Source organism: Buteo buteo, chromosome 5 (genome assembly GCF_964188355.1).
Source record: "Buteo buteo chromosome 5, bButBut1.hap1.1, whole genome shotgun sequence".
Taxonomy (NCBI): Eukaryota; Metazoa; Chordata; class Aves; order Accipitriformes; family Accipitridae; genus Buteo; species Buteo buteo.
In genome coordinates, this window is record NC_134175.1 from 1,873,533 (window position 1) to 1,883,979 (window position 10,447).

Consider the following 10,447-nt stretch of genomic DNA (forward strand, 5'->3'; position numbering starts at 1 on the left):
TTTATATGGATGCAAATTTCACTGCTGAAAATTCACACCTTTGTTATGAATTTCATAGCTCGCTTTGGAAATCCAATCAGCTAGCCATGACGTTTACGCTAGTTAAGCTTATTTGGTGGAATTATTTACAAAAATTGAGCTTGGCAAGGCAGATTTGGTTAGTAGTTCAAGCAAATAGTTGCAGGATTATTTTGTCGCTTTCCCTAGCTCTCAGTGATGCAGTAGAGGAATAACACTTTCTCCTAACATATTTGGCTTTTCCCAAAAGAGAATCGGTGTCGGCTAGGAACCAATACCTCCACCTTCTCTTAGATGCCTGACATCAAAACATTTGTTCAGGAGTCCACTAAGAATAAACCCAAACTAGATACCTTTCACCTTGCGCCCTCTGATTAATGTACTAATTTTAATTAACATTATATTAGGTTATGTAAATGTACTCTCGCATTAGTCCTTATGCTAGAATATTAGTGAAACCCACCGATGGACAAACGGAGGTAATGGTTTACGGGATGTGACACAGCAAATCACATGGCAAGGCCGCTAATAGCACGGAGATATTCCAGGTCCGAGAGCTCTGCTTTAACAGCCGGATCAACACATTTTCGTTTGGTGAGCAAAAACAAATTTAGAAGTTCGGACCCCTCTGAGCTCCTCCAGGGCTGCTACAGGAGATCTCCAGTGCTGTGCTGAAGGGTCAGCAATACCCTTGAGCCCTCTATTTCTGCATCAGAGGTCTCTTTCCACTCTTTGGAAGTTTACGGTGAATGGCAAGGAGCCAGCCCCCACGGGCATGGGATGGAGGTGACTTGTTCTCAAGTGTTTAAAAGTCTGACAAACTGTTTGCAGTTCTAGCAGGGATCAACACATTTCTAGAATTAAAACCAACATCTTGGATAGCAAAAAACCTCTGAACAAGGACTCTTTCTTCAACCCAATGCACAAGGGACCTTTCTTTAGCAAGCTATAAAATCACTTACTATAAATCAATTATTTTTGTACTGATTTATTAACTGCCCTCCAGCTGTTCAGATTGGCACTGAAAAAAAATTCCTGGATGGTCCTACTGAAATTTTCAAAAGCATTTTCTCTGGAGTACTGTTGGTCCAACCTCGTCATAGTCTTCTCTGGTAACCCACATATTCCTAAACGTTCTTAAGCTGGCAAGGATGGAAGCACCGATCCACACAGAGTACATCCGATCTTGCGGTGAGATGATCTTGACAGGACTTGTGTTGGGAATTCCTGTCTGGAGCTCCTTCAGAAGCCTTTCCTTGAAACCTCGGAAAAGAGTCGATCCGCCCGATAGCAGCACGTTCCTTAGCATGTCGGGCTGGATATGCTCACGACACTTGGCGATGCTCTGGAGGACCATCCTCCCAACCCCTGGCCCTGGGATTTCTGCCTCTGTGGGCACAAAAAGCGTTTCAGGAGCTCGGAATAGCTGGTCTCCTACCTTGACAGCCCTTCCGTCAGGGAGAATGTACTCGCACATAAGTTTTTCAGGCTTTTCCTGCATATTTTGGCTAGGATCTAAAGCAACATAGCACAGCTTCTCCTTCATATCCCTGACAATTTCTCTCTCTGCCGTGCTTACGAAGGAGTGCCCGGTCTCCGAGAGGAGCCTAGCAAGGTATTTGGTTACACCTCTGCCTGCAAAATCCCGTCTGGTAATGCCGTGTAGCAGGTAACAGCCTTTGTAGACTGGGACCGTGACGGTGACACCGTCACCACTGTCCAGGACCAGTCCGGTTGTGCGGGCACAGGCGTACAGGGCTGTTAGCGCCTGCAGAGTCACGAAAAGGGCAGGCACCTGGAAGCTTTCGAACATCGTCTCAGCCATTTTTTCTCGATGCCACAAAGGATTGAGAGCGGTCTCGGTCAGCAGGGCTGGCCTCTCACTCGGTTTCATTTTGAGTTCTTGTTCATACAGATATCTCCAAATCTTCTCCATGTCATCCCAGGACGTAACTACCCCATTTTCCATGGGGTAAGTGAAAGACAAAATGCCTCTTTTGGACTGGGCTTCTTCCCCGATATAGCAGTCTTTATGTCTCACCCCAAACATGACAAGTTTGAATTTGGGGTATCCCACAACAGTAGATATAACCGAACGGGGCGCCTGTTCCCCTGACAGACCAGCCTTACACTGTCCAGAGCCAATGTCAAAAATCACTGCGCGGGTCCCTGCCGCCTCCGAGTCAGACATCCTGGGCAGGATGGGTGCCGTCCCTGGCAGCGGCTGCTGGCACAGAGCATCTCCGAAACGTTCTAGATCCCCCAGTCCCAAATAGGCACCTCTCCGCCGAGCTCACAATCCTCCGCAGCTGCACCGGCAACGCTGCTTCCTCCAGGGAGCCGGCGGTGCGGAGCATTTTGATTCAGGGCTAGTATTTGGAAGTGAAACTGGGTGTTCTTGCTTCCCGGATAAATTACAGCAGAGAATCGATGGATTTTTTTCAGACCCTCAGGCACAGAGGAGGGTCGGTTACAGTAATTGCATTTGCATTGATTTATATTTGGATTCTGTTTGGGGTTTTGCTGGGTTTCTAAAGGAAACATTTTTAATGAGGTCAAAAATAACATGAGCGCTAGGTTTAGAATACAAACCCCAGATATCTCAAAGACCTTAGAGGGAAGAATCTCCCAGGAGTGGAGGTGCGCTGATCCCCAGGTGACTCCAAGGCAGGCTGTGTGTCAGTTAAGGAGTTACGGCATCCCTGGGACATGCGCGCACCTGTAAACTCTGCGGAGGGGAAGGGAGATGCTAAACAATAAGATCCTCGTTACCAATGTTTTTAATGTTTTATTTTCATGCAGGTTTTGTCAGCTAATAAACGCACAGCCAGCTGCAGCCCCTTTTAGGTCAGTCAGCTCTCAGGAGCGTTTCGCGCTCCGGCGTTGCTGTAACAAGCCATTCTCTTGGTCTGACGTTCTCCTCAAAAGCATTTTCGGTGAATGACAGCTGCCCCAACATCCTTGTAATCGCTCATGGTGACCCACATTTGTTTGAAAGATGTCAGGCAGGTGAGGATGGAGGCCCCAATCCACACGCAGTATTTTCTCTCAGGGGGTGCGATGATCCTCACAAACATGCCAGCGGGCACTTGCAGCTTCATCTCCTTCAGGATCCGTTCCTCCAGGCCGGGAAAGAGCGTGGACCCACCCGAGAGCAGGATGTTACAGTAAAGATTCCTGCGCACGTCGATGTCGCACTTCATGATGCTGTTGAAGATCATTTTGTGCACGCCGGGAGCTTCAACTCCAATGTTTGCAGGCACGAAAAGAGTCTCTGGTGCACGAAAGAGCTGGTTGCCTATCTGGATGATATTGCTGTCAGGCAATCTGTATTCTTTCATGATTTCTTCTGGCCTTGCTTTCATTTCTTGGACGGGGTCTAAGGCTACGTAGCACAACTTCTCTTTGATATCCCTCACAATTTCCCTTTCAGCTGTGCTAACAAAAGTGTGTCCACTCTCCAAAAGAAGCTTCATAAAATATTCCGTGACATCCCGGCCAGCAATATCCAGCCTGGAGACAGCATGGGATAAGCAGTATCCTTCATATATGGGGACAGTGTGGGTAACACCATCCCCGCTGTCCATGACTATTCCAGTAATGCGGGCTGACGCGTAGAGTGCCAGAGTTGCCTGGACTGCAACGTACATAGCGGGCACCATGAAGCCTTCGAACATGATCTCTGTCATTTTTTCCCGGTTCTGCAGAGGGTTGAGGGGGGCTTCAGTCAGCAGCACCGGCCTTTCGCTGGCTTTGATTCTCAGCTCATAGTCATAGACGTGTCTCCAGATCCTTTCCATATCATCCCAGCAGGTAACTATGCCATGGTCAATTGGATAATTCAAAGACAGGATCCCTCTTTTGGACTGAGCTTCTTCGCCAATGTAACATTCTTTCTGTCCTGCTCCCAGCATCGTAGCTTTGACTTTTGAGCGACCAACAATTGCTGTAAAGACAGACCTTGGGCTGCTCTCACCTGCGATACCCGCTTTGAATAACCCGGACCCATTGTCAAAGATTACAGCCGGCACATCCAAAACGCCGGGGTCAAACATTCTTTGCAGAGCTGACGGCTCCCCAGAGCGGCTCCCTGGCACTCTTGCCCCTTCCCTTTTACAAGCTGGTCACCATGGCTAGGCAAGTCTTTTCGGGGATGTGGAGCTTGCTGTTTCCAGCATGTCTGCACCCAGCTGCCTCACAATGGCCAGTGATACCATAATACATTTTCTCAGCAAGTTACCTGATCCCAGACACTTCCCTGGATATGGCCAGAGTAGCTTTACCATGACTCCAGCCAGAGGACTATCAATTCACCGAGTCTGATCCACAGGTCAGGGCCCATGAATATACATACCCCTGTAATGAGACCGAGAGCATTTTTTTCCTCAGAATAGAAAAGCATGTATTGCAAAATACGTGCATGACAATAATTAAATTTTTCACGTGTGCCTCTGGCTTAGCTAAGACTCTACAAATATTTCCAAGGGTTGGTGAGGATTAGGACAATTTTGTCTCCCTGGAAATATTAACTGAATTACCAGTTTGTTTTTCTGAATGACGTCTGCACTGGAAGCAGACCTTTTCCAGCTGAATCCTTTCTGATCCTTTACAGGAAACTCTGAAAAATATTTTTGAATAGTAAGAACTATGTTTGACACTGATTATGGCATTCTGGAATATTTTTTCCTGTCCTTGTTTCTTAATTTAAAGACTATTTTTTTGTATAATCACAAAAGTAAAATAATAATCTCTGCCTCTTACTGGTTTAAAAAACCCTGACAGCTTTAAACAATGCTTATGATGCCTTCTAGTGCAAAGAAATTCCTTCCCATAATGAATCTATATCCTAGGCTGCTGACAAGCTGACCTGCCTGCAAATAAACAGGCGTGCAGATGTCTTCCTTCCATGCTTCCCTTTTCCATTCAGCACTTTGCTGAGAACAAACTCTTTTTTGGAAGTTTGTTCAAAAGGATGAAAAATATCCTAGATCTTCACAACCGATCCCCATTTCCCATCTAACTGTTTTTTGGTTTTGGTTTTGGTTTTAATTTTGCTTCAAGAGAAGATTTCCCAAAGAAGAAAATTTTCTATAGCTTTGAATCCAATAAGATCTGACAATCCAAATCCATTTACAGAGAAAATTTCCTTTAAAAAAAAAATAAATCACTATATAACTTCAGTTTGAATCCTTGGCTGCCAGAGTTTAATTGCTTCTCCTTGTGGCTCTAAATCCAGGGCAGCTTCAAAGCAAGGGTGGCTTCTATTAAATTTAATTACTTTTTCCTGCAGCTCGCATGGCAAAGGTGCCAGGTACTAAATGAAGGCAGTTATGAATCAGAGGCAGATTCCAAACAAAGATATATATTAAACAGAAATTTTAAGCGTAAGCAAATGACCTCCTTGTACAGAGACATTTATACCCCATATGAGCTATTAAAAAAAAAAAGCCATCTAACAAGGGATCAGCTCTGCGTATGTTATTTCCATTCTGCTTAGATTCCAGACATGTTTGTGTTAAATGCCACCCTATCCATTTTAGCAATTTCTCTAATCCTCTTAATATTTGTGTACATATATTTCAGTGTGTGGCACGCTTGTTTTCATGCATGCTTCTATATTAATGTCAACAGGTGTCCTAATCATTTAAGAGGTTGTTATATGCATCGCACTAGAAGCCCCATTTAATCCAGCACGGTCTGCATGCAGCTTACAGCGAAGCACTCCGTTTTGAACATGATGTTGAGTATTAAAACAAGGGAATATTGACTGGCATTATTATTAAATGGCAGTTGAATCTAGACGCAGGAATGCTCATCTGTTCCCTCATATTGGTTCTGTCATAAATCACCTTAAAAAGGGCACGTGTGAATTAATTTTGTTACTATAGGGTTTGTAACAAGGGAAATGACTGTGTTTAGCTGAAGTACTGCAGATTGGACTCATAGAAGAGACAATATGAGACATCAAAAATTTCTCGTGCTCACCTGGTGGTATAGTTTATGCTGTTATGACAAGTCCTCACTCAGGAATGGAAAGATAGCTCATTTTCTGAAAGCCACTCGGTCTTTGGCCTTTGACATTTGCCAGGGGCTGCCAGCTGTGAAAAGACACATAAGGAACTGAACTGAGACGAGCAAATCCATTCCACAGGAGCCGCTAACGTCTTGACTAGATGGTATCCGCTGTTTGTCACCTCTTAATGGGGTGGAATATGAACTCGAAGCTGAGAGGCACATTGGAAACACAGTAATAACGCAATTCCCACAACATACCAACCATAAATGACCTCTGTCCCACAGGCATTGGATTGTATAAATCCATAGATAGTTAAACGAGTTGTTTATAGGCCAGTCTTGCTTGCTTTATGTCAGTGCTGAGCATGCATTTTCACCTACCGGCTTACGCACATCTTTTTGCTTTACTGACCGTGTCGCCTGCGCAGAGTGATCCCCCCCAGGCAAACCAGGGCTTCTCCTTTCTCCACAGCCATCCTCTGTCCAGAGAATTCTGGAGACACAGATGTCCCTCGGGGCAGATTCTGCGTGAATCAGGCCAGGCTGGAAAGCACCTAGAAAAGGGTGATGAGCTTTGGAAGGTCTGACTTTACCTGGGGTAAAACCAGAAGGAAAAGGATCAGCTAACTCTCAGTTTCTACGCCTGCGTAAATGCCGAGGGCCTGGGTCACGTGTAACACCTGTAGCAGGAGGAGTAGATGTCTTTCCACATCTAGAAAATGTTACCAAAATGAGAGACAAGTAGGACCAGAGACTGAGGGAGAGATGCTTCTCTCCCTGCCTTTCTATACCGGATTATTTTGATATCTTACCTGTGTTTCCTTTGCATTTGTGTGGGTCTTGCCATCCTCAGATGACTGTTTTCTGGATGTAAGCTCATTCTGAGCAGGCACAGTACAGGGCAGCAGCTGAGTGATGTGATTATAGTACACCAAATACACATGAAACCCCAGAAATAGTAATGCTTCATCAGAGAATCCCTTAATGAAACCCATGGAATCATGATTTTTTTTCTGTTTCACAGAAAAAGGGGACAATTGCAAGGAATTTGTTCATTCCCCAAACTCATTCCACTCTGAGTCTTTCTCAGTTTCCTACAGGCAACTAATTTTGCTGGCTAACACGATTATCAGGAAATCTCGGACATACAGCTCCAAGGAAGAGCTGCCTTATCCTTCAAAAACTTCACAGGGACTTGATGAATTGGCATTCATTTCTCCATAAAATAACTTTCTTAGCCAAGTTACATCCACCACCTTTTTGGGGCACGCCTCCTCCATCTTTGTTTACCCCCCAAAAAATGCTGATTATCTTCTTGGCTTACAGTTTCCCCATTACCTTCTCTGGATGGGGAGGACAGATGTTTGGGCTGCTGGCTAAGAGAGAGTTCTGTGACAGTGGATCTGTCAACAGGACGACCAAGGCAGCTTTCCAAGTGGATTTTAAGCTGGAACTTTTGCTTGCTGCGAAGCAATGCATTAAATACATCAAAAAGGTGAAAATAAGAAAAAAACAAGAGGCTGGCATGTGGTGGACATGAGTCTCAAGGCAGCGTCTCATGTAAACGGAAGTATGCTGCCTTTTTATGTACAGTAGTAGTAATTTAGCACTTTCTGGGGTATCCCAGAAACAAACCAAAGGATTTATTAAAGTGCTACAGCTTAAGCGTTAGACGTCTGTGCTTTTACAGCTGAAAGATCACAGCTATAGAACCATCTCCCCGGAGCATGCATATGACTTGTGCAACAAATAGGAGTGCATTTATGGAGTGAATCCAAACGCATCAGAAATAAATATTACAGGAGAAAAAGTGAGGAAAAGAAGGTATTTCAACCCAGAGGAAGTTTGAATGAGGAAGGACAAAAATCTTCTGTTCAGAATACCACCATTGAAACTATATGTGGGGAAGACAGAATGGAGACTGCTCAGCCTTCCCCGTGCCCTAAAAACCTGGACCGGCAGTTCACAGCGCACGAAAGAATTGAGCACATCAAATGCCGCGGCGATGATGGACGCCTTTACGAAGTCAGTCTGTCAGCACACGAGGACACCACTTACTCTGTGCCACAAGTCATTCTGGTACAGATACAAAATGAATTTATTATTCAGGTCGTGATAATGCCTGGAAATCCGTCAGGCTCTCCCAGGGACTGTAGAAACAAACAGCAAAGGGCCAGCCCTGCTCAAAAGAATTCGGTCTGGGAAGTGAGACCTAACAGGTGGGTGAGACAAACAAGCAGGTCAGGGTGGAAGGCAAGGGGGACAGTGTGAAAGAAATCAGGGGCTGAGAGCAGTTCTTAGCCAGTAAGAAGCAATAATCACCATCACAGATGCTTAGCTCTAACAACTTGACAAGATCCCTTTCTTCACATAGGAGCTGTGTTTGATTGCTCCCATACTTGTTTCCATCTAAAAATCCCCATTTTGCAATGTCTTCGTGACACTCCAAACGTCCACAAAGCTCTTTGAAGTTGAATTTTAATGTGTTTATCGACACCAGTTATGATATTTCAAAACACATGGGCTACAAATTGTTACCATGCACTCCTAGTGTTTACAGTAATCCCCATATTAAAACAAACTCGGCCTTTCCTGATGATTTTATATCTTTTTGCTGACTCACTTGCGCGTGTTTATTGAAACTCCTGTTGAGGTTTTTTTTCAGTATTCAACACTTTTGAAACATAAACCCCGCTATCTGCAGATTTCATATACTTTCGAAACATTTTGCATTCATTTTTATGGGCACCACATGGCCAAAATCCTCCTCTTCAATTTTCCTTCCAGATCTGTGACTTGCGATATGGGTTTCCCATGCTCAAGCCCAGCAGTCAACCCCGCGCCTGCGGCCAGTCTCGGTGTTAGAACTGCTGCCAAGACCTGGCCCAGCGACGGGTGGCTCCAGGAGCTCAGCCCTGACGCAGCAGCTCGGCCAGAGGAGGTTTCCCTCCGATCTCCGTGTGCTAGAGGTGGGCTTAAGCCGCAGCAAGGGAAGATTTTTGGAGCCCGCACCCTTGCCCATTAGAAACGATAAGGGTAGTTCTTCCTTCCTTTGACCAGGGCTGGACGGCTGAACCTGGGAGGTCTCTCCCATCCTAGGAGGACACCTTGGCTGCAGCCCCCGAGGAACGCGAAGCTGCCCGGTGGGTCAAGTTCAGGACTGCGACAGGGCTTTGCCACCCTCAGGGGGTCACGCTTAGTCAAGTGGGGCCAAGAGAGATGACTGTTGGGCTCCTGAAAGCAGCGGGCCAGCAGGCACTTGGAAGTGGACGCTGTTAAGTTGCTTGAGACCACGCATCTCGCCAACGTCTGCAGCTCTGGGCTGCGAAAAGTTTCAGTAAGCAACTCAGAGCCTAGAAGGTTGGGTGCTCCACCACGCGACGTGAAGCAAAAACATTTTAAAACTCGATGTTTCGGTGTCTGCTGTCCCCATAAAGCATGAGACAGGCGCAGACTCCTCATACTGGCTCCAAGACCCTTTCAGCACCAAACCTCCTTGGTGGTGCCGCGGGCAGCTGCACCGACCAGCACCAGGGAGCGGGGAGCGGGACCCACTCCTGTACCAGGACCCACTCGTGTTAATGTCTCCAGACAGACTATCTGGAAAGCGAAGCCGAGAAGACGTTTTAATTTTGGCAGTGAACAAAAGCACTGGGGAAGGCAGTAAAAAAATCAATGTTTGCTAAATAGAAAAAAAGGATCTAAATTGGGGGAAATTTCATTTATTTTATAATTCCTAAAAGGTATTGGAGGGAGGGAAATTGAAATGGTAAACAAATTATAAAATATAAAAAAAGTTACAATGCATTGTCCTTTTAAAGGAAACTTAAATTACTGCATTGCTAAATTGGAAGAGCTCTGGGGACTCATTCATGGTCTTCTAGTCTTTAGACTCACAAAGTCTAACCGGTATCTCTAGGGGTGTCTGGATTTAATAGTATCATCTAAAATGTAATAAACCCTGCAAGTGATGAACAACTGGGAAGGTGCAGAACCCACTGGGATTCAAATTTAATTCAGACGATTTGGAATTCAGCATCTGAGAACTACTCAGAGTTCACATGTTATTTTCCACGTTGGAGAAAAGAAAATAAGATCTATACCTAGGAAGTGATATAAATTATGCACAAATAAAAGGCTTGGTTGAAAATTCATATATTTAAAATAATAGTCTTGATTATTTGAAAATGAAGAGAAGTCCAGGAAAAGACTTCTTATATATTTTATTGTCTGAATGCTCTGAATCAGGTAAAACAATTTCACTAAGCTGAACTCCAATCACTTATCCACAAATTAACCTTTCCTGGGTAGAACTGAGGCCTGGTGGCTCCACTCTCTGAAATAACTCCATCTCCTACAGCTTGCCCTAGAATACTAATAGGAAGAAGGCAAGTTTTAGGATTAAGACACGGAA

The 10,447-nt window shown here is 45.0% G+C and overlaps 2 protein-coding genes across 2 annotated transcripts; both read right to left on the reverse strand.

Moving 5' to 3' along the window:
* Positions 1 to 1,075: 1,075 nt before the first annotated feature.
* Positions 1,076 to 2,209, reverse strand: LOC142031557 (actin-1-like). Its single transcript, XM_075029200.1, has one exon. The coding sequence runs from the start codon at positions 2,207 to 2,209 to the stop codon at positions 1,076 to 1,078; it is 1,134 nt and encodes a 377-aa protein (XP_074885301.1).
* A 730-nt stretch (positions 2,210 to 2,939) lies between these two features.
* LOC142031558 (actin-1-like) lies at positions 2,940 to 4,304 on the reverse strand. Its single transcript, XM_075029201.1, has 2 exons — positions 4,259 to 4,304; positions 2,940 to 3,964 (listed from the first exon to the last, which is right to left on the reverse strand). The coding sequence occupies exons 1-2, from the start codon at positions 4,302 to 4,304 to the stop codon at positions 2,940 to 2,942; spliced, it is 1,071 nt and encodes a 356-aa protein (XP_074885302.1).
* Positions 4,305 to 10,447: the final 6,143 nt, after the last annotated feature.

Bases quoted from the DNA above. Each gene is read 5' to 3' on its own strand.
- LOC142031558 (XM_075029201.1), bottom strand. From the start codon at position 4,304: ATGGTAAAGCTACTCTGGCCATATCCAGGGAAGTGTCTGGGATCAG. The intron at 3,965-4,258 runs GTAACTTGCTGA...CTGTCTTTACAG, and splicing joins AGGGAAGTGTCTGGGATCAG to CAATTGTTGGTCGCTCAAAA.
- LOC142031557 (XM_075029200.1), bottom strand. From the start codon at position 2,209: ATGTCTGACTCGGAGGCGGCAGGGACCCGCGCAGTGATTTTTGACATT.